The 22,994-nt window shown below is 46.7% G+C and overlaps 7 protein-coding genes across 7 annotated transcripts; 3 read left to right on the forward strand and 4 right to left on the reverse strand.

Annotated features, from left to right (window-relative positions):
* Positions 1–688: 688 nt before the first annotated feature.
* Positions 689–6,565, reverse strand: F4822DRAFT_50475 (Sec7-domain-containing protein). Its single transcript, XM_051463582.1, has 2 exons — positions 5,156–6,565; positions 689–5,097 (listed from the first exon to the last, which is right to left on the reverse strand). Exons 1-2 carry the CDS (start codon positions 6,440–6,442, stop codon positions 817–819), a joined length of 5,568 nt encoding a protein of 1,855 aa, XP_051309538.1. The 5' UTR covers positions 6,443–6,565; the 3' UTR covers positions 689–816.
* A 1,214-nt stretch (positions 6,566–7,779) lies between these two features.
* F4822DRAFT_50491 (Dihydrolipoyllysine-residue acetyltransferase) lies at positions 7,780–9,918 on the forward strand. Its single transcript, XM_051463584.1, has 2 exons — positions 7,780–8,637; positions 8,706–9,918. Exons 1-2 carry the CDS (start codon positions 8,326–8,328, stop codon positions 9,762–9,764), a joined length of 1,371 nt encoding a protein of 456 aa, XP_051309539.1. The 5' UTR covers positions 7,780–8,325; the 3' UTR covers positions 9,765–9,918.
* On the reverse strand, positions 9,918–11,774 carry F4822DRAFT_50486 (uncharacterized protein). The gene has a single exon (XM_051463583.1). It carries the CDS (start codon positions 11,515–11,517, stop codon positions 10,072–10,074), a length of 1,446 nt encoding a protein of 481 aa, XP_051309540.1. The 5' UTR covers positions 11,518–11,774; the 3' UTR covers positions 9,918–10,071.
* A 258-nt stretch (positions 11,775–12,032) lies between these two features.
* F4822DRAFT_433707 (MFS general substrate transporter) lies at positions 12,033–13,808 on the reverse strand (the record flags this gene model as incomplete). Its single annotated transcript, XM_051461878.1, has 5 exons — positions 12,033–12,515; positions 12,570–12,695; positions 12,750–13,409; positions 13,460–13,476; positions 13,541–13,808. 5 exons carry the CDS (start codon positions 13,806–13,808, stop codon positions 12,033–12,035), a joined length of 1,554 nt encoding a protein of 517 aa, XP_051309541.1.
* A 1,741-nt stretch (positions 13,809–15,549) lies between these two features.
* Positions 15,550–17,538, forward strand: F4822DRAFT_50697 (putative phosphatidylserine decarboxylase). Its single transcript, XM_051463586.1, has 4 exons — positions 15,550–16,163; positions 16,230–16,271; positions 16,350–17,044; positions 17,119–17,538. Exons 1-4 carry the CDS (start codon positions 16,083–16,085, stop codon positions 17,336–17,338), a joined length of 1,038 nt encoding a protein of 345 aa, XP_051309542.1. The 5' UTR covers positions 15,550–16,082; the 3' UTR covers positions 17,339–17,538.
* A 453-nt stretch (positions 17,539–17,991) lies between these two features.
* On the forward strand, positions 17,992–19,721 carry F4822DRAFT_50799 (putative oxidoreductase). Its single transcript, XM_051463587.1, has 3 exons — positions 17,992–18,143; positions 18,199–18,871; positions 18,940–19,721. The coding sequence occupies exons 2-3, from the start codon at positions 18,204–18,206 to the stop codon at positions 19,337–19,339; spliced, it is 1,068 nt and encodes a 355-aa protein (XP_051309543.1). The 5' UTR covers positions 17,992–18,143; positions 18,199–18,203; the 3' UTR covers positions 19,340–19,721.
* Positions 19,722–19,766: 45 nt separating this feature from the next.
* Positions 19,767–22,434, reverse strand: F4822DRAFT_50573 (uncharacterized protein). The gene is made up of 3 exons (XM_051463585.1): positions 21,658–22,434; positions 19,971–21,605; positions 19,767–19,920 (listed from the first exon to the last, which is right to left on the reverse strand). The coding sequence occupies exons 1-3, from the start codon at positions 22,285–22,287 to the stop codon at positions 19,825–19,827; spliced, it is 2,361 nt and encodes a 786-aa protein (XP_051309544.1). The 5' UTR covers positions 22,288–22,434; the 3' UTR covers positions 19,767–19,824.
* Positions 22,435–22,994: the final 560 nt, after the last annotated feature.

Genomic DNA, 22,994 nt, shown 5'->3' on the forward strand with positions numbered 1-22,994 from the left:
TGACGGGGATGGCTATGAAGAGAAATCCACCATCGATGGTAACCAATCGGTAGACTAGACATGAGACATGAGATAGACGTCCCATTCCCGAGAACGAAGACCATGAGGCTAGCTAGCCATCCAACTAGCTTCCTTAACCAGAGCGGATCCTAGCTTACGCGAATGAACAAGATAAGACGAAACGAGACCTTGGGAGACGGAAAGCTTGTTTGACAAACTCGCTGCGACGTCAAGTCACTCCGTTCAAGATAGATACTTACTTAGATAGCCCACCGTACGATCTAAATAGGATCTACAGGCCTATAGACACGAGACCAGGGCTGCTGTCCATACGTACACGGGTGTGAAGAAGGACTTGGCAAATCTAAACAACACCCAGGGCGGTCCCCAGCTAGGACTCGATATACCCAATAACATGTCACCGTCTAGTATTCTCTTGGACGTCGTCCCTTGCAAGCGAAATGATGATTCAATTGTACAGTATGACCCACTGCTCAAGCACGTACGGACGTGCGGGCGGGCATACATAAGGTGATACACCAAGAAACAAAAGTGTACCATACACAACAAATAACAACAGCAATGACAACAGCTTGCTAACAGGTAATGGATGATCCCTCCCCTCCCAAACCTAACACCAAATGTGACTTGTGACACTGGAAGTGTCTATTAGTCGTTTCCATTTTTGTTCCAATACCCCTTTATAGCAAATCAAGGCTCATGCTGGCTTCGCCTCTGTCGTGTTTTGAATATATAGTATATGAACTGCAGGATAATAGGATCTAGCGTCGTAATAGGATCGATCGGCTAGCTATTTCACGCCTTCATACCACCCATTCCGACTTCACCTACTTCTAACTCCGCATTCGGCATCTCCGTGCTAAGATTAACACTAGTAACGCTCTCGCGTCGAGCACTGGGTAGACCCTCAATGCCTAATCCGACCTCGCCAACTTTTCTTAGAACAGCGAGCAAGGCGCTTCTCAAGTCGGAGCTAAGTTCCTTGCCCAACAACTCGACGACTAGGGGGTAGAACGAGGGTATATGCTCGCCAAACTCCTTTTCGGGCCAGGTAGAGTATCCCTCCAGAACATCCACCACAACTGGTCGCCATGCCACTATATTCCTTTGCTGCGATTCCTCCTCGAGTGCGAGGTAACCTTTGATCACATCCTTACAGAGAGGAACTAGAGCCTTCTCAACCTCGGGCCGACTCTCTGCACGCGATGGCGACGTATCCGCGAACATTCGGAAGAGAATTTGGATGTATGTCGCCGCGGAACCACTTTCCTGCTTGAGAAGGTTGGGTGGTTGTTTCATGAACCCTTCTCGCCATAGGCGCATACGTAGGTCCTTATCCTCGTTGAATCGTCTAGCAAAAAGGAATGATTTCTTCAATAGTGCCATCAATCGTAGCAGTTCTGTGGAAGGAATCTGCGCATAGACTGCATCGTTCGAAAAAAGCTCATTCACAGTTTCGATCATGAGAAGTTGTAGGACACAACGGGAGATAATACGATTGAAGAATCGCCGTCGCGCTGCCGTCACCACTACGGGTTGTTGCTGAAGGGAAGAAGCAGGTTTGTAGTCTTCTAGGCGAGTGAAATTGGCGCCATTTGTTGAGTGCGCGGTGTCTTCCGTAGGAATTTGAGTAGCGACGCCTGAAGCGGACTCTATTCCCGATGAGATACTGCCCCTGTCCGTCCCGTTGATCTTTAGAGACTTCTCATCTGGGCTTGTGTCACTTGTAGGCGTGAGAGGGACTTCGAATCCTAGACCGTTGGGTGGCGGGGATAGCGCAGCTGGCGCGTTGATGGTAGCAGCCGAAAATAGCTGGTAAGCTGTTGTCCTCTCGAATAGTTCACAAAATGCTCCAACGACCTGGGCCCAGTGGCCGTGGGTAAACTTCGTTACGTTTTGTAATATTAACTGCTGCAAACAGTTACTACCTATCCTTGCTATCGTGTCATTCTCTTGACATATGCACAGCGCTAGCAGTTCGAGGAAACGGTCCAGCATGTATTCGAGAGCGTCGAAATAATGCGTAAAGAGAATAATCATGTTGCGAAGGGCTTGGATCATGGTGGTAGAAAGCCACACGGACAGTTCCTCGTGGTTAAGAGCGTTGGACATTTCTGGTCTTGATCGTAGGACCATGAAAATGGGGTATAATTGTTGTCGCCATAGAATATCCCAGAAGTCTGAGGGAAAATCGCCACCGTATCTAAGTAGCGCTTCAAAGAAATAATTCAAAGCGTTGGACCGGACTTCCAAGTCTTCCCCTGTCATTAATACATCGTGGAATGCGAACAGGACTGGGAACCAGAAACCCTCTTCGATTGAAGTACCGGTCTGTTGTCTAGACAGAGCATCGGGGGACTTCAACGCATTTGCATCTGCGGCCGGCGTCGAGTTCGATTTTTGCGATAGTGGGCATTCTGGTGTCTTGAGCATCTTAGGTATGATGGACTTGAGTGTTTCCATTGCTTGCAAACTCTTCTTCTGGAATTTGATGTTTTTCGAGAATTCAGTTAGACAGACAATTAAATCCGTAAATGCACCTTGAGAAATGACTACGCCAAAACGCGTCTTGTAGACTAGAGTGACGTTCTCGTATGCCAGATTCACAATGGTCTCATTGGGATCCCGTGCGGCAACGGTAAAGACGCCAAACATGGTCCTCCAACCAGATCGGATATTCTCCCCTCGAGCCTGAATCATTTGGATTAGGCATCGTAAAGCCATATCTTTGACTGTCAAATTGCTTGAGTTGGCGATGACATGCTCAAAGGGTTTCAAGAAGTCCTTTTGGAATTTGAAACCGGGAAGTTCCTCAATCTCCATGAAGCGCATTGACAATTGCCTTAAAGAATCGAGCGCGAAATACACGATGGCCGTGTTATTATGACATCCTACTTTGTTGAAATGTTCGCCGAGTACTACCCATATGTTGGTCCACTCAAAACGGACACGGGTCATATTGTAGTAACTGATCTCGACAATCTTCTGCAAACTATAGGTGCGCGGCGAATCGTTAGAACCCGAGACTTTGATCTCATCCCAACTTACTTCCGTCAAGGCTTTCGCGAAGTGGACGATAGCCTCGCCATTTAGGTTCGCTGTATTGCTGAAAATTCGGTCCACACTCTTTATGACTTCGTCGGATCTACTTTCAAGGGCAATTTCCATAGAGAAGCCTCTAGCACCTGGATTGGATCTTTGCCGCCGCCGTGTAGAAGCGGTGGATTTGCGTGACTCGCTGGTATTTGTCCTCTCGGGTGGCATAAAGCGGGCTTTTGATACGTCGGGTATAGCACCTTCATCAACCCCGCCGGTGATGAGCTGTAATCGATCGAGTTGACTGATACACATGAGGATATCCTTCCATGACTCTTTTAAATAATTCCCTTCTGTTTGACCTAATTCTAGAATGACACGTAAGGCCTCGACATTTTTGGCGAGTATTTGTTGCGGGTTGTTCAAGTTGGTGGTGTTCTTTAGGGCGGACATGAATGCTTCCCTTGGCGTTGATAGATCGAAAAGGCAGGCGATTTTTATGGCCTGTTTCATTCCTTCTAGGCATAGCTTGTTGACTTCCAGGTTTTGTGCCTTTTGCATTTGGTTTGAGAAGGCGGAGAAGAATGACATCCAAGTTACGTCGAACATAGGGCCAACATGCCTAAAAGATGTCGCGGGAATGAATTTGATACCGGCTTTCGCAGCATTTTTTCGTTGGTTCTTGAATAGATTCTTGAAAAGCTGTTCAGAACGGAGCGATATTTCCTCGGATTGTTGTACATATGCTTCTCGCTGTAGATCTCTTCCGACATTTGACAAAGCTTGCCCAAGTCCGGCGGCAAACCCCGAAGATTGTGCAGGCAAGTTGCCTGTGGCAGCTGCAGCTTCACGCTCGCTCTTGAGAACAATTTCATTGCCAGCGATCTCGTCATAAATGCCAATAAGATATTCGTCTGGTAAATTGGCATTATCGTTGATACCCCTATTGTTCTTAATGAAATCTTCCTTAGTCATACGTCTAGCAATCTTGCTGCTGTGTAGATCTGTGTTTAATAGAATGACTGAATATGCTAGAACATAGGCCGTATCCGCATTAGCAAAAGCATTCGGATTGCCCATTACATAACGATTCGCAAACTTCAACATGAAACGATCGATTTTCTGAGCTTCACCAGGGAGACGGAACGACTGCAAAAATTGTCGTAGCGCATCGACGAAACGCCTCCTGGTGAAGTCCATAGTGTCGACAAAAGCATGCATAATTTCGATATTCTTTGGTTCACCTTCGCCGAGATATTCACCAATTTGTGCCTTATCGAGTCGATCATCCGATATCAGGAACTTGGCTATATCTTCAGGCTTATCGCTAGGAACGAATCCTTCCTGGATAAGGAGTTTGATTCCCTTCTTTGGCTTGAAGTTGAATTGGCGGATAGCATTGGCTAAAGCCGTCTTGCGAGCCTTCTCCTTTTCCAGTTGAGCTGGATCATCAACAACGGGTGTAGATGGAGGTAGAGGTGTCTCGAGTCGAGAACTGCTATCGGCAACTGAAGGATCGATCGATTCTCGGATGTCTTCTACTGAAGCCCTGGTGTCGGTATCACGCGATGCACCGTTGACATCTGGACGTCCAACAACAGACCAATTAACAAGCGATCGCAAAGCCTCGACAAGTGAGTCCAAAGCTGTTCTCTTAATCACATACTCGCGGGGTATCTCGGGCTCAGGTTCGCTAGGGGGTACAATATCTCTCAAATTCAATGGCGGTGGCAACATTCCCTTCAATTGCCAATCCGAACCGCTATGTGGATTCGAATTCCTTTCCTCGTATAGTTGCTCCTGGGCCGCCGTGACGGACACAGGATTGATGGCAAGTTTTGACAGGTCTTCTATGACGGTCTGGAAAATGTTATCGACATGTGAGTCGCAATCGTAGTTGAGATATGTTTCCACAAGTCCACGAGGATCGCCGCAAAACCTAGTTAGAATGTTGATGAAGTATAGTTTCTGCGAGGGTGGTGCTGTTCGCCTAGCTAGGAGCGCCAAGTATATCTCGTTTAGAAAAACTTCTATCTCTTTCTGTAACCGGGGTGTTAGAAAAGTCGAGGGTGCTATATAATAACGAAAACTGTCGTACCTTGAAGGGTGCTCGCATGAATTTGAACATCAACCAGAATATCTCACAGCACACCTCGAATACTTTATCAACTGAACTAGCCCCATTCCTAGTAATGCTAAGACATAGATAGAATTTAATCGCTTGAAGGAAGCTAGTCGCCTCATTGCTTTTGGTGTTGGTAATAGTACATAAGGGCGAAGTGAAGACGAGCATGTGGTTGTTCAGGAGGGTGCGGATGAGGTGGAGAGAGATGAGCTTGGATCGCATGTGTTGGCCACGGTAATCGTATAATTGGTCGGGAGGTAGGACCTTGGTTGATAAGTTGCAGAATGATCGGAAAACGAGGTAAGCATCTCGAATATAGATCTCGTCCTCGGCGTCGAGGGTTTCGGCAGTGTCTTCTACATCACCCGTCGCATCACTTTGTGTTTGTTCAGAGACTCGCCTCGCCGTTTTCCTAGGTGGTTTCAACTGTGTGATCATAGTCGGGCCATCGCCCAAATTTGAATCATCGAAACTCTTTCGATGTTCAAGATCTTTTAGGGTGAGCTTGCCCCCTACTTCGGTCGTCGATTCGGTACGTGCAATTTCGGGCGTAGTTTGGGAAGATGTCTCGTCGGGTGTTTCGTCTTCTTCAGTAGCAACATCGTTTCCGTTTATGATAGACTCTGACTGATCGAAAGTAACGTTGCTGGAGCTATGTTTTAATTTCCCTAGGTTCATACGAGCTTCCTTCATATGCAACCTTGTCTTAACCCGTTCAAATACCATACCAACCATCTGGGTCAAAGTTCCTTGAGCGGCTTGTTGATTCTCGGCGCTTCTGGAAAGAAGAAAGACATTGTAGACCTGGCGCACGGCTTTTAGCAGCCCAGCTCCATGCACAACAATCTTGTCATTCAATACGGCAGCTAAAAGTGCCTGTACGATATGTCGTTGAACATCCACAGGTGTGGTCTCGCCTTGAAAACAGTCGCATATCGTATCAATGGCACGATCTATCATGGGGGCTTGTTCGGAGCCATCTTCTTCTGTACCACCTGCGGTCACGTTTATAGAGAAATAGGAGGAAGATATAAGTTTTTGTACGGAGTCGAGAGCGGTGTTAATCAATTGGCTACTTCCAGTCTTGGTGGCCAGTTGTATTGGCGCAAAAATGACTTGGGGATCGGGTTGTTGTGATCCACCTTCTTTAACGGCTTTGAGAGCCTTCTCGGTCAGTTCGGCAAGCTGTTTATTCCTCTGCGCTTCCTTGGAGGCTGCGATGGCCTCAAGAGAGGACACCAGAAAGACTAAGGAGCTCATGGTTTGCCGAGCTTAAGGAGAAGGCATAGATGCCATTCGGGGAGGGATCGTTATCGTGAATGGGAGTTTGGATTGGAGTTGCGACTGATCGATCGTGGCTTGGGGGTTAATTAGGTAGATAGGTATTGTATGTATGTGTTCTTCTGTTAGTCTGTCCTTTTTTATTTGGATCTGAACATTCGCAATCTTGGATGTTCTGTAGTAGTTCGGTCGCCGTGCCGCAGAGAGTACAGACAAAGGGTCCAAACTAACCCCCGACGCCGCCAGGGGATAATAGAAAAGACGCGAAAGTAATCAAAATGTCCAACGTTGGACGGTTGTTGTATGGTGGTTGAAAGTTTATAGGAGCTTTATTTTTTGAAAGTTTGGTATGGCCAAGCTGGCAACGTTCCCCGAAAAAGGGTTGCTCCACTATAGATTTAATTGATGGAACAAGGGAATAAGGCACTGCTAGGCTTCTTAGGTTCTTACAGTTACAGGTATGACAGGGGGGTTGAATAGCGGCGGGTTGGGATGAAATACTTCGTTACTAATGTTACTAATGGAGTAACGGCGGATAAATCAAGGGACCCCGATCCGACGCGTCAATTTTCAGGGCTTATTGTTCATCCCACCTAAGACATCACCGCCACAAGTTGACCTTATCTTATTGTGTCATTAGCCACAATCATGATAATCGAATTGAATCTCTTGGAAAAAGCTATTTTATCAACCCCTGTAAGATTCTAACTGAGCTGACGAGAGCTTACTCAACCCTTTTTTTCATTTCCAAACCCTTGTCGTAAATCGACTTTCCGAGTACGCATCGGCTTAATTAAAACTCTTCGTAATACTGTTCAGCAATTAGTATGCATCTTGATACAAATGTATATCAGAAATGATTCAATGTTCTTAAAATGTCATGCTTCGAGAATCGTTCATGACATTTGGCCCAGCTATATGGTAACGAAGCTCTTTCACGGGAGATGAGAAACTGCTTATGGTCGATAAAAATAGTATTTATTAAGTACCTAGACCTTAAAGCTTTACTAGCTTAGTTCAAGATTGAACCAATCAGAACTGGATCGCACAGCGGAATCCATTGGGGAGGACCCATTCTTCCTACGGATTCCGAGAGGATTTGTGTAACTCTTAAGAGTACACGTACTTAAATAATTTATTTAAATCGGTCCAGCAATGCTGAATTGAAAGGTGCACGGCGTCGGGTCTAACTTGGACATTGACATAAATGCAACAAAGAAGTAAATTGTATAAGAAATCTCAAAGTCTTTTGGTTAAAATTGTATTGTCAACTCTTCCACCGTAGATATCGGAGCTGAGTACCTCCGTAGGAAGTACATCCTACCAATATAAAATGGTAGATGTAAGCAATAGCGGCTTGGGGCGCTTTTTAGCGATGCGGAGCTTCTCCCAACGTCCCTAAAATTTTGGGGCAAGACTCTTTTTTTATGTAACTGTACTAGGTAAGGTACTTCCATAATTGCTGGGTTAAAAGTAATAGAATTAAGTACTCCAAACAGAGAGAACAGAGAAAGAGGAAGAGCGATGGATCACCCCTAGTCCACGAAAATAACCCGCCACCAATCAATCGGAACTCAACTTTCTTGACGCTCTAATCTTTTTTTTTCCCTTTCCTCACCTCATCGTTGTCGCGCCGCCATTTACTCTCACAATTCTCATACCCATCATCTCAATTCAATCGGTCCCGGTCAATTCATTGCAGGTGCCGGTGATCAACCTACTCTGCGATTTTTGGGCCTCTCCACTCTTTCCTTTACTTCCCATCTGTCCAATTAGCCCGGCGGACTTTGTCTTTTATTCTATAGCTTCTCTTTTTTTTTTATTCCTCCGAGCGAGAGCTATTTTCTACCCATATACCAAAAATGTTCGGCGCCGTATTAAGAAGGCAAAGCCTTCTTCGAACATCCTCTCTTAGATCGGGTTTCCTTCCTCTCGCCAGATACTATGCCTCCTTCCCACCGCACACAGTCGTCAAGATGCCTGCGCTGTCACCCACCATGACGGCTGGCAACATTGGCGCATGGCAAAAGAAGGCCGGAGACACCATCGCCCCCGGTGATGTCCTAGTTGAGATCGAAACGGATAAGGCTCAGATGGACTTCGAATTTCAAGAAGAGGGTGTTATCGCCAAAATTCTTAAGGATGCTGGTGAAAAAGATGTGCCCGTTGGAAATGTGCGTGACTTTTATTTGTTGCGCTTTTCCCCATTCCGTACTCCGTAATGCTGACATTTTGTTTCCAGCCGATTGCTGTCCTCGTCGAAGAAGGCACCGATGTCTCCGCGTTCGAATCCTTTAGTATTTCCGATGCAGGAGGTGACGCCGCAGCGTCGTCGGGTAAGGAAGAGAAGAAATCAGACGCGCCATCCGACGCCGGTTCCGCTCCGGCCCCGACACCCGCAGCAGAACCGGAACAATACTCGCACGAAGGAAAGCTCGAGACCGCTCTTGACCGGGAACCTAACGCCACTCCGGCTGCCAAGCGATTGGCTAGGGAGAAGGGTGTCGCCATCTCCAGCCTTAAGGGTACCGGCCCCGGCGGCAAGATTACTGAGGACGATGTCAAGAAGGCCCGCACAACCGCCGGTCCTGCTGCTTCTGCTACCTCCTACGAAGATACCCCTCTATCTAACATGCGCAAGACCATCGCCAGACGTCTACAGGATTCAGTCAGAGAGAACCCCCACTTCTTCGTCACCAGTCAGCTTTCCGTTACCAAGCTCCTAAAGCTCCGACAAGCTCTAAACAGCTCGTCCGAGGGCAAGTACAAGCTATCTGTGAACGACTTCTTTATAAAGGCCATTGCTGTTGCTTCCAAGAAGGTTCCCGCCGCTAACTCAGCGTGGACGGGTGACGCAATCCGCCAATACAACAACGTCGATGTTTCCGTCGCTGTTGCTACCCCCAACGGTCTAATCACTCCTATCGTCACCGGTGTTGAGGCTCGTGGTCTAGAATCTATCTCGAGCAAGGTCAAGGAACTCGCTAAGAAGGCTCGTGATAACAAGTTGAAGCCCGAGGAATATCAAGGTGGTACTATTTCTATCTCCAACATGGGAATGAACGCCGCTGTCGACAACTTCACCGCGGTTATCAACCCCCCGCAAGCCGCTATCCTAGCCGTCGGTACCACCAAGAAGGTTGCTATTCCCGCTGGTGAGGATGGCACCAGTGTTGAATGGGATGACCAAATCACAGTTACGGCTAGCTTCGACCACAAGGTAGTAGACGGTGCGGTCGGTGCTGAATGGATTAAGGAGTTCAAGAAGGTAGTTGAGAACCCTCTAGAGTTGCTTCTGTAAATGGAAAGAGAAAAAGTTACCTAGGGGCGTCAGGGCATGATTAGTCTATAGACATGGGATGAAATCCAATTGTAGCATTATGCCACATGAATTTGTACTAATAAATTCCTGCAAAAATTAGTATTGGGTTAGAAGCCTGTTTCTTTGCAGCTGGTGCGGGAGTACGTATGTGATATGCGGATTCATGTAGCTATGAGCATTTGAGGATAATGGGGACAATATATTCTACTTTATAACATGCGTAGGTGTTCGTATGATGCAAGATTTGTACATCAAATCCGGGATATGGTCGTTTATTTAGGTAACTTTATCTCTCATTATCATGCCCGTTTCGGTCTTCGGCTTCATCTGACTCTTCCCTGTTAGATCGCTCATTATCTTCTCCATCTTCACTCTCACTGCTCTGATCTGCATCTTCAGAGTCATGGTCCTTCTCGGCATAACTAGCTCCTTGATCGGGTAATTGAGTTCTTAGTCCGGCGAGTACGGCATCCAATCCTGCTCTTAGCTGCGGCGTCCTTGCTTGGCCAATTCGTAGCTCAAGTTCTTGAATTTTATCGCGAAGTTCCTTTACTTTCGCGTCTTCTATACCATCACCCTCGTCGCCACTTATATCGCTTCCCTCTTCCTCAAATCCCACTAGCTCCTCACCAAATGCCGCCGCGAAAGCCCTCGCCATACCAGCATCTTTAATTGCAAAGACAATCTGCTCAATATTCTCCCACGAATCTTTTACATTTTTACTCTTCTTTCCCTTCCCTTTCTCCTGATCATTCTTCCCACCCTCCTTATCCCCACCAAGCAATACCTTCCTCCACGCCCTCGCAATCTCACCAACAGGATTAGCATAAGCACCACAACCCCAAGCACCTAGCACAACTCTTTTTACACCTTTAGCGGCGAAAACACGCATAACAGCACGCATCTTGCTCACAGCCAATTCACGATCCTTCGCATTAGCATACGACGCCCAACCCGTCCCCTCATCGACATCAATTTCCGGTAATCGTAACATAGCAGCCGACACAACATCCACGAACCAACGTTCCGTTTTCGGGAGTACGGGGGCTTCTTCTTCTTTCCCTCCCACACCCCGCTCTTCGTCTTCACCGGCCTCATTTTCATTATCTTCTTCGTCTAAGCTTGTCCTTCTTTTCTTCTTTTTTGTAGAGGTATTACCACCCCAATTCACATCACGGAATACAACTACATCAGGCGTATACACAACACCTAGCTCCGGCAGGCGGTAGAATTCATCGCGCAGCGCGGGTAGTAATGTCGTGCGCGCGCATAGCGAGGCTTCCTCTTGTCCCTGTGCGCCGTTGAAGAATCCACCGCCTGGTGAGAGTGGTGAAGCCATATTCAGTACACCTACCCTAGCCGCTGTATTTGACAGATCCCGGCGTTGCTCTGAAGATGGTGTTCCGATGAGGAGTAGCGAGTACGCTGCTTCCAATGTATCCGCGACGCGCAATGAGATGATTGGATTTTTAGAGCTCGGTATCTCTTCTCCATTCTTTTGATCATTATGATCTTCGTTTTTGTGAGCGCGACCCTGTTGCGCTGCCTTAGGCCGAGAAGCGGGAGGCGGATCAAGAATGAGTTCCGAAGCCTCGACACCACGACGGGCGCGCGGATGTGCTGCTAATACCATCGGTATAGTCTTATTAGCAGTAGCCTTGGCCCGTTTCGAGCGGATATCACGACGCACACCGGCAGGCTGCCTGCCAACTGAAGGTTCGGTGCGACCCATTGTGAGTATAGTCCCTTTATGTCCTAGCGCAGCTTAACATAAGATTGAGATTCACCGTCAATTCGGTGTATAGCGGGATTGACTTGAAATGAAAAGAAGGAAAGAGCTATCGAATTGTTTTACCGAGAACCCGGTAGGACATCTTTCCCCGTTAAATTCCATCGGCGGCCGTCCCGACCGGCCATCCGGGTAGTAATGACGTTTACAGATTGCACTTGCCCCCTTAAGCAACGAAAATTCGGTCGCATATAACGGATTTGGACAGAGCTGTCCCAGCTTCATCATCAGATATTTTTTTGATCCATCCGTATAATTTCGTTGTACCAGATTGGTGTGTTTACATCCACAATTCAGTATCTGATTTATCGACCCAAGCAAACCATCATCACGAATACCGCGCATGTCTTTCATGTCATTTCATTTCTCTATACTTCTTCTAACATCTGCATAAAGTCAAGGGGTATCTAGAATTTTGAGCAGTGTGGTCGATATATACACATCCAACATTCCCTCCTTTACAACAAATACCGGAAACCTTTTTGCATCCTAAGCGCCTCATCGGGACTGTCCATATGCTCAATCTCAGCGGTGCGCGTCGTAACATCAGGTTGAATATCCCAAGCATTCTCGCCCTTCTCGATCTTCTTATTGAGATCCGCTAGAATGGCACGGAACGCCCAGCATCCAAGGATAGTGATTCCGAACATAGCAGTGACAATACCATAGCTCTTGCGGTATCCGTTCTCCTTAAGGTTCCACACGTAGCTACCAGCCACGTTGCCCAGTTGCGAGAAAGCGTTGACGAGGGCAAGCGCCACAGCTCGTTTGGCCGGTGGTCGCGGGAATGAGGAGCTGATCCATGAGTAGAATACGATGAACCCGGCGTATGCGCTGGCTTGTAGGAATAGCGCTACGTATCGCGCTGCTACATTTAATGTTGACATGCTGATGATAAAACCGATGATACCGCCGATTATGGGGCCAGTGATATGCCAGAACTGCCAATTGTTAGCTTGGGTTCAGAGGTTTGGGGAAATAAAGAGGTGACAAACCTTCTCCTGGCATCGATCTGCGTGCCAAGCGTTGATGAGTGAAACGATACACGAAAATACCCAAGGCGGCGAGCTCATGAGCAGTGTCGGGACATAGTCGAATCCGAGTGTACCAGTAAGTGTTGGCTATAATATGGTTAATACGCATCCCGTAAAAGATCTTGACAGATAAATACTTACGAAAAAGGCGTTAAACGACAGACCAACTACATACGCCGTAAAGGTGAGCATCATGAGGTAAATCTTAATGTCCTTAACGGCCATTATCAAGCCATCAAATATTCCTTGACCTTCTCCGTCGAGATCGGCTTCACCGACATCCTCAATCATTCTCAATTGCGCAACCTCGAGCTCTTCGGCGGTGAAACCACGCGAATTGTGTGGTAGATCCGGCAGGACGAAACCCGCAGTGATTGCAACGGCCATGGTGATCGACCCTTCAATCCAGAATAGCCATCTCCAGGCAGCATGCTCTAAGACGCCTTGCATGTTTGACAAAACACCAGCTCCTACTAGAGCCGAGAAGGCGTTCGAGATGATGTTACCGCAGAATAGGATAGCGTTCCTAGTCGTCAATTCCTTTCGTGTGTACCACTTCGATTGGATCAAAAGCGCTCCTGGTAGGAAAGCCGCTTCAACAAAACCGAGGAAGAATCGGACTACAACCATGTCGGTGAAGTTATTCGTGTTTCCGGTAAGTGTCGAAATGAGACCCCAAAGGAACATAGCGACACCGATATAAATGGATGGTCGTTGGATTCGGTTGATGAACATGTTCGACGGCACTTGCATTAGAATGTACCCGACGTATAGAATACTCAGACATGTAGCATATTGTGTCTATGTATGTTAGTATAGGTATGTAAGTAGGGGCTGGGTTGGAAGCATACGTCGTCAAGATTTAAGTCTGTATGATCGAAGTTAGCATTATTTCTAGCTGGGGTTACATGCGGATAAGAGCAAATGCTTACCTGTTTGAAGTCCCTTAAGTCGCGCGCTTGCGATGTTATTACGGTCGAGATAATTGAGGATATAGATGAGAACGAAAAGAGAACATCGTGCATCGAGTTTGCGCTTCAGCGACTTCTCTACACGAGCACGATGCGCGGGATCCATTGAGCTGGCGGGTAGTCTGCTTGTCGTAGCCTCGGCGGGTGTTGCTGTATGTTCAATAGCTTCTACATCTTGCTTCGCCGTTGAAGGTTGAGCCGGCTCGGCTCGTGTGATCTCGTCGGACATTCTTACTAGTTATCCGTTTAATTGACGATTCCTCCAGCCCTCCAATTCCAATAATGAGAGAGCTGGCTATGAGGTTATCGCGACGGAAACTCAAATAAGAAGATTATTAACACAGATGTAGGAATAACCCGGGAAGGAGTACTGGAAAGACAACGATCGCCGAGATTAACTTCGGGCGATATTAAGATTTTATCTGGTCAGTCTCGTAAAGACTCGGCCCTTGTAACACCACTGGCATCAGAACAGTATGACCATGTGAGCAGCAGAAGCTTAACTAGAAGCTTTTACAGACAGGGGAGGGCAGCTTAACTCGCCACTCTCCCAATCTCCGTTCATCCATCAACAACCCCATAATGCGGGGCAAAAGGGCGTAAGAGGAATAGCGACGAAGAATGATATTGGGGGAGACGAGGCTCTTCTTCGGTGTCTTGGCATTTTGGGGTATGGGGATGTCGGGGGTTCTATCGAGGAGAATTGAACTAGCCAACGTCTCGATACCGGGCCGGACTTATAAGCTACTATGGTTTGCTACTTAGTTTGAATTCTAGGTTGAGATGTCGGTAAACAACGCCTAGATGTCTTCCTAATAGGGGAAGAAGAATGTTGTTGATGCACTCGGAAATACAACTTGAACATTGTCAATAGTAAATCAGAACATGGGACTCAGCCCGCCGGAATCCATCGAGGTAAGAGCTGACCGGTTAAACTGATGGTTGAAATCAACAACCAATGTTAAAGACGAAAAATACTGCAAAAAGATGTCGTAATAAGACCGAGTCCCGATCTAAATACCGCACTGGGTTGATCTTAATGGTCCAACCAAAGAATCGGGAATCCCATCCAACAAGCCGGGAGGTCTAAAAGAGTGCATGATCTCCACAAAGCTATTCTCTAGTTTATTGAATTAATAACGGATTCTCAGGGCCGGGAACTTGTTTTGTTCGAGAAAGAAAACTAGAAGGTTTTTTGCATGAGGCATGCTACAAGAGCAGAGCGAGAGCCGTGCACTATAATAATCCTGGTTCAGTAAACTAGACCGCGTTCTTCAGGGGACAGCGGCTATGTACGGTCCCCCAATTTGGCCCCGACTGCCCTAAAAAGTCCCCGTTAGTTTTCGTGGTAGACATAACTGAACGAAGTGGTGATGGTACCTCGACCTTCACATCTTGGGATACTTTTCTATTTTAAAATGAAAATAAGAGCCATAGTACCTAGACATAGACCTAGGTAACAAGGTATCCAGTCGACTCTATCTTCGAATGCGCAATGCCGTCACGATATCCCGAAAATGAGTGACCGAGGAGTGGAAATGACCCCCATCTTTCTCCAACTTTGCCCCTCAAACAGTTTTCCGTTGTGGATCTCGACGCGGAGAGAAAATCAGCGGGTCGTTTCGAAAATCCAGGGAATTGACTCTCACTATAATAGAGAAGAATAACCTAATGACTAAACTCTTATTAAAATGAGGTAACACGACGATTAAGTCGCAAGGACTTCCTTAAAACCAACAAGGAACACGTGGAAACTAGGACATCAGGTTAGAAACTCGGCACGATGATCACCCACGTCCAAGCTACACTAACGCCGACACGTTCTTGGCAAGCTTAGACACGAGAAATTCACGTCAAGTAGGAAAGAAAGTGGAACAAAAAGAACGGACTAGACGTAGCAAAACGCGTCGTATGATATAAAATAGAGGTTTAAGTTGATTTTTTGTCGCTCACCGAAAAGCGATGGTAGAGAAAAAGCAAATGAAGACCCAGCCACCCCGATGAAGATACTCCGAGCTCCGGTAAATATATTGATTACGTGATGGTTGGCTATGTTTTGTCTCGGGTAGCATTGCTTTTTTCTTCTTGGGTTTCTACTTAGGTACTTGGTTGCCAATTGAAGACTCAAGCTACCTACATACGTATTTCTAGGCTCATGGTGACTTAGGAGATGGAATTCATCGAATTGAAGCCTATTGCCCCATGCCCATAATCCTCAATTATATAGATAGATCCAGAAGGCAAAGTCAATGCACTTTTGAAGTCACGATGATGTCATCAAAGCCTCAGATACAAACGCTGAGCGCATTCTCAGTGGTTTGTGGTTGTTCACAATTGAAGCGATGTTCTCTGTTCATGTTATCCGAGTATTTTGAACACAAATCGACATATACTCGAACTAATCAAGACAATATCTATCGTCCAAACTAAGCTATGTGAGAATACCGTGGTCTTAGAATAACGCAACGGTATCTATACGATTCGAGATCAAGAATACGGCAGCATGGAGCTCCCCGAATTCTTGACAAGCTTACTTAGCTTCGTACATTCATTCCTAAACTATCTATTAGGAAAATGTCAACTAGTAAGTCCAACATCTAGTGGCAGCCGCTTCGATCTCGAGATATACGCTGACTAGCAGGATGAGTAGTACGCAAATGGGCCATACGGGTGGAAAACACTTGACCGGAAGGCAAGCAAAACCTCACCTTACCTTACCCTCACCTATCAATTCATTGTCAAACCCTAGTCACTAACCTCCCACCTCCAGACCGGCACCCTCACCCGCGAACAACAACCCCTCCTCAAAAAAGCCAAGCTCCTCCTACTCTTCAACCCACTCACCTCATGGATCGACACCACACACCTAATGCGCCTCTGGATCCACAACAAATCCATCCGCGCAGGTGAAGCCGAAAGCACGCCCTCTTCACACGCGCAAATCCGATCGTTCGTCGAGACATACAATATCGATATGTCGTCCTTCCACCCCTCCGACATCGAAGCCTACACCACATTCGAAGATTTCTTCATCCGCGCGCATCGCCCCGGTTCACGACCCACAACATCCCCCTCGGACCCCACACTCGCTACCGTAGTCGCGGATTCGCGCGTCGTGACTTACGCATCGGTAGGCGAGACTAAGAAACTGTGGATTAAAGGCAGGGACTTCACGATGACGAACTTGGTCATGGATACCCAACTCGGCGCGCGATTTACCGATGCGGCGGTCGCTAGTTTTAGGTTGTCGCCGCAGGATTACCATCGCTACCATTCACCAGTCACGGGTACGGTGCGCATGTTTCGCAGTGTGCCGGGGGATTACTATCAAGTTGATCCCGTGGCGTTGCAGAGCGATGTTAATATCCTTACGTCGAATGCGAGGAGTTGTGTTGTTATTGAGACGCGGCATTTTGGTGATGTGTTGTTTGTGGCGATTGGAGCGACGGATGTTGGGACTGTGCGGTGAGTCTTTGCTTTTCATCCTGGTATAAGTTTGAGGGCGTGGGAGTTATAATGCTGATACGAGATAAACGCAGCATCAATGAGAAATTTCAGAAACCGGGTACCGAAATCAAAAAGGGGGATGAGATTGGGTACTTTCAATTTGGTGGGTCATCCATCATTGTGGCTTTTCAAAAAGGGGCAATCAAATTCGATCAAGATCTGCTAGACCTTAGCAGACAAAAGATACAGGTTTCGGTAGAAGTTGGGATGAGCTTGGGGAAAGCTAACCCTATGAACAAGAAAATCTCTTGATGAAAATTGGTATGACGAAGGCATGTTGGTTATGTGGGACAGTCCTTGGTGGGCATAATATGCGGCAAGACCAGAGAAAAAGGGGTAACTCGATACGATATGAAAGGTCTTTATCAATGCTTAGATCTAGATTCTAGGTGTTGTAACGTTATTTACAGCTAATAAGTAACAGCAACGATAGATTGATTGCAAGAAAGGTTACACATCCATTCGGAAGATTATCTATGATACATTCATCCTCCCTTCGCATTGATTGGATTGGATGGAGATCTTGTAAACCCCTCCTATCTTAGTTATACAACAATTGGCCTACTCTTTGACATGCCGATTCTTTGTCCCAACTATCTTTCACTATAGTATGCATATATTCTAAGAAAGTGGAGTCACAGTGCCGTATGGTCAAGGATAATTGCGGAGAAGCCGGGGAAGCTTGACCGGCAGTGCGAACCGGGTATAGACGGCGTGACGTTTTGCTGCAGAAAGACTTGACCAACATATCGAACCTATCCTAAATATTGAGCTACTCGGGTAGTTACCTAGGTATCCGGTAGGAATGTATGTATGTAACCTTCTCCGATTTCCTATACAATATGACATACGATGCAGGTTAGCATGAAAGGCCCTGCGTACGACGTTCCTATCTTACATGTAGTTGGTACCTAGCCATATAAATATATACTTCAACCTCCAACTGCCCGCATCAACCGATTCAACTCCCGACCCAACTCCTCATCAGGTGCTACATCGTTAGTATTTAGCTGGCGTCGATTCCTCATAATTGTATTGTATTTTCCTTCTTAAAAATGTGAGTTAGGTTACTATAAATAAAATATACCGTCCTCTATCTTACTTTAAATTAGGAATCATGCCTCACAAGGAAGAAGATTATACCGAGTTCACCCCAGATCTTTACCCCCCTTTTCCAGACAATGTCCCCACAGTAGAACTACAGACCATCACATTGTCAAAGATACTAAGTGGTGGAGATGCAGCAGAACGAGATCGCGTCTTCCAAGCTTGTGTCGGTCGCGGTTTCTTCTATCTCGCCCTAGAAGGATGTGAAGTTGGCGAGACTATTCTAAATGGCGCCGGCCGAGTGGCGTTAACGGGTGAACGCGTCTTCAAGTTGCCATTCGAAGAAAAGATGCAGTATAAAATGGCCAAAACATTGTTCGGCTACAAGCAAGCTGGTGCAACTGCAGCCGACAAGAATGGCGTTCGAGATACGGCGGAATTTTTCAACGTCGGCAAGAATGATATGATCGTTCCTAATGATCGAATGGGACGACCGTGGCCTTCGGCGATTCTGGACGCGAAACCGCTCCTGGCTGATTACATCAAGAGCGCGCATTCGGTTGGTTTGACAATCCTGGCTATACTTGCTGAAAAGCTCGGTATCGACCCCTCTGAGTTCGCGAATCGCCACAGAATTGAGGAACCTTCTGGTGACCATATCCGTATCACAAGAGGTCCACCACGTGAGACTGAAGAGCTACCTGAAATCCAGACGCCGTCACACACTGACTTTGGGACGTAAGTTATACATCATCCCTACCAAACACTCATTGTATGCTTTTCGTTGACCTTGTACTCTTGTGTAGGATCACTATTCTTATGAATTGGCTCGGCGGACTTCAGGTTTGGTCAGAATCGTCTAGGAAGGCGCAGATAGGTCTTGACGAGCCGGATGTGCCAGGCGAATGGTTATGGGTCAAACCGAAGAGAGGTTGCGCTATAATTAACCTAGGAGATGCTGCTGTTAGGTTTACTAATAGCGTGCTTTGCTCCGGTCGCCACCGCGTGATCCCCTCTCCAGGAGTACAAGGGCGTTGGCCGCGATACAGTGTCGTGTACTTCGTCCGACCGGAGGACCAATGTACAATGGAGAGGCTCCAAGGAAAAGGCGTTCCTCAAATTCCCGAGGAAGAAAGCGAAAAGCTTACAGCACATGAATGGATATTCAGACAAGCTGCATCATTAGGAAACCGTTTCGACAATTGAGAAGGAAACGAGGTATATGAATAAGTTTTAACAACACATCTCGATAATCCGACATGGGCGCAGGACCTTGCTCTAACTACCTGCCACAGGCTTCTGTCGAAGCGAAGTCTCGCGATGCGATGACAAAATTGTTGTATAATGGACTCCTGAATACGCGTGAGATTGTAACAGCTGCAGGGATTCCGGGGTTTATAAATGAGCGGAGAGTGAATTTTGTGGGGTTTGTACGACTTGAGATGAGTTTTCGTTTGCGCAAAGTGAGTCTGTCACCTAGACAGGAGACAAGACCCTCGGCGCGTCTGTAAAGTACGCGCAATAATTTCCTTAACTCCGCTTAGGCATGTCAATTGAATGTTAAACAAGATGGCTTGCTCATAGTAAACCTACCTTAAGAGGAGATTTGGCTTCACCCAAGCACGTATAACATGAGCACGGCCTTTGTAAAAGGGGATAATCCACTGCATGGATGACGATCATCCCCATTGTTACCATTGTGAAAAGTCGGCTGTCGCCATATCAGAGGCCGACCCTATTCCTAGTACGGACTCGATACTAGTAAAGTCGAAGAGCACGCTTTGCATCTGTAGAAACAGGTTAGCTGAGAACATCAAGCATGATCAATGAAACCAACCGTGCTATCGAAACTCCAGTCGTCATCCATCGTCATCACAGTATCGAATCCAGTTTGCGCATCGTTTATGTCGTTGGCTACGTTCGACTTCGGCTCGACTTGTTGCTTGAGTATTTCAAAGCCTTCGCGTATGGATTCACTAGCAGCACCGACCATAGCTTCAACAAGGTCTGGTCCCTTTAGGCCGCTTACTAACCCTTCGGCTTGTGCGACCAATGCTGAATGAAACATGAAGCCTTTGATAGCAGTTTCCCCTACATGAATGCGACTAAGAATCCAAGAAGCAGAATCGCGTAAAATATTAAGCAGATCGGTTCGAGGAGTTGGTGGACCTAGACTATCATCCTCTTGTAATTGTACTTGAAGCTCCAGGCCAATAGCCATTGAAACTTGAGAAAGAATAGAACGGAAGAAGCCCGCACCACAAGTAGCAATTCGCGTGAGGTCATCCCCTTCAATAGGAGATGCTACTCTTAGTCCGCCAACTTGGATTCGAGATCTAGGATTCAAGGCGGCTGATGGGAATACAGTCGTATATAGCTTTGCAGCTATCTCAACGACTGTCTTTCTCGAGAAAGCGTAAGCTGGTTCAGTCATGGCTGGCCCGAAATAGGGAAGATGTAATGCCATGAAATATCGACGAACTAGGAAGTCTAAGAAACGTCGCTGGAATGAAGTTGGCTGTCTGTCGGTAAATGCGAATCGCTGTAAGTATTGCGACAACGACTTGTACGCGTTACTAAGCTGGCCGTGAAGTCGAATGGTGTCGTCATATGTATTTTGAGAGTTGATTTCGTTGAGCAAGCGTGCGACGGCTAGGCGCGCCGAGAAACTACCACGAAGGGCTAGCGCAACGGACATATCCGTAAACTTATCTCGTGGGTTATTAACGGCCGGTCCGCTGTCATCCGTCAGTTGGTCATCGTCACAATTGGCGGGTGCTCCGGTATCGTATTGTTCGAGGAAGATGAGGGGTGGTCCTCCAGAGTCTACACTGGTTTGTAACGCGAGTTCGAGGATAGTATTCCACAGACGGCGGCGCATTTCGGAAGGGAAACGATTCATCTTTGGGAGTTTCTTTGGGTCTCTATGAAGGCCCATGAAGATAGCTGTGCGCATTAATTGTCCAATTGGTATCCAAACCAAGTCAGGGTTGACAGCTGCTGCCTCCCGCGCCAAGCATAGGAGCAGCATATTCTGTAAGCCAGCGAGCGTCAACCTCGTCTTCGGAACTGGTGATATGAGCCAACATTGTGCCTCATAGACCCATTGGGAAGCTGTATTGCGCATGCTGAAAAGGTCATCATACATTGCAGTGCCAATGGCCATGATGAGTTGCAGTTGGATAATGAAGGGAAGCTCGGCCGAATCGGGAGAAGACCAGTAATCCTCATACTCCTTTCGGAACGAAGGGACATGTACTATTCGAAATACGGTTTCTAATGTTCTCAGGTAAGCGTCGACAAGTTTATCTGCAGTTTCTCGTGGGGGTATGTTGGTGCCGAACTTGAAACCCAGTTCAGGTGTTCGTCGGGCCTTTACAGTCCGAGCCAACGCTTTGGCTTTGGTGATATACATTATCGGTTCGGTCTTCTTTCCATACTGCTGGTCGAATACTTCTAGGACAGACTTGAACTAAGTAGGTGTAAGTAATTTGCTTAAATACATATAGATGTATGCCACGAACTAGCAAAGAACTGTGAGGCAAATTGCATACATTTCCGATTTGATTCATCCAATGACTTTGACCCAAGTATCTCGTCTTGGACATGACACTCTTATTCATAGTGTGTAACTCTCCTGCGAGATAACTTGGATAAGTAGCCATCGTTTCCGAGGCGTTGGTGGTAGAAGGTCGTGCGACATTCTGGTTGCGCGGGCGATGATCTGTAGACTCTTCTAAGCGACGCTCAAGATCTTTGATCCGATCTAATAACGATCTGACATCAAAAGATGGATCGTGACTATGAGAAGATGCTGAGTCTACTGGTGTCGAACCGGTCAAGGAAGCATTAGAATGATCCTCGGGATGTGGGCCATCTCCATGTTGTACAACGGGGGATAGAGTCGTGTCGGACTCGATACCGGATGGGTCATCGGTCGGGTGATGGGGACCGACTCCGCCTGAAGATATATCCGAATGCCGGGAAAGTGGCGGCCCTTGAGGCTCATAAACACATGTCTTATGTTTAGATCGAATACAGGCGCCACAAGGTAAATTGCGATCACAACGAATTTTGGATCTTCTACAGCTAACACATGAAAGAGCTGGTCTTCGACGGCGACGGTCGATCTTTGAATTGGGAGTTTCTTCCATAACGATAGCCTATTAAATGATTAAGATATTACGATGAAAGATGAAGGAAAAGGCTTAAGTGATACATTTCACTTGTCGATCTAATCTAATCAATCAATCCGATTTTCTGCATGAAGGGGATGCGTCAATAGGGTGGGAGGATGGTTGAGTCAATCAAGAATCGGAGTATTTGTCAGTTAAATCGGCCGAACTTGAAGAAATCCCCGACTTTAATCCTTACTAATCACTTATGATAACTGTATAAATATGTATAAATGTGGTTAGTCCAACTTGTTTAATTGAGTAACAATTTTCTAAGTACATAGTTGGATCTATGATGCGATAAAGAGGTTACCGAGTCTTGGCATTCTATCACCGATTTCTATTTAGTACCAGGTACCTGGACTTATTGACTCAGCCCTCCTTTTCTTAAATTTTAATCTTCGATCCTATCTGTACCTTTCTTAACGAAGACGGATTGAGGGCGGCCCCCATCTGCACTATATACGCGATGGCTTGTCTCACTTAGGTAATTATCTACATCGACGGATATTTGCTTTTATGTCATGTACGGAAACTCTGACTCCGGGTGCACCATCTCACATCACGGAGTAACTATATTCATCTTGACCGGTTCCATTCGGCGGTCAATTTAACATACATCACAGCCCCCACGTTGATGTTCATAACCCCTTCTCAAACGATACCATCCCATCCTTTTAAGCTGA

Source organism: Hypoxylon trugodes (assembly GCF_022578975.1).
Source record: "Hypoxylon trugodes strain CBS 135444 unplaced genomic scaffold F4822scaffold_10, whole genome shotgun sequence".
NCBI lineage: Eukaryota > Fungi > Ascomycota > Sordariomycetes > Xylariales > Hypoxylaceae > Hypoxylon > Hypoxylon trugodes.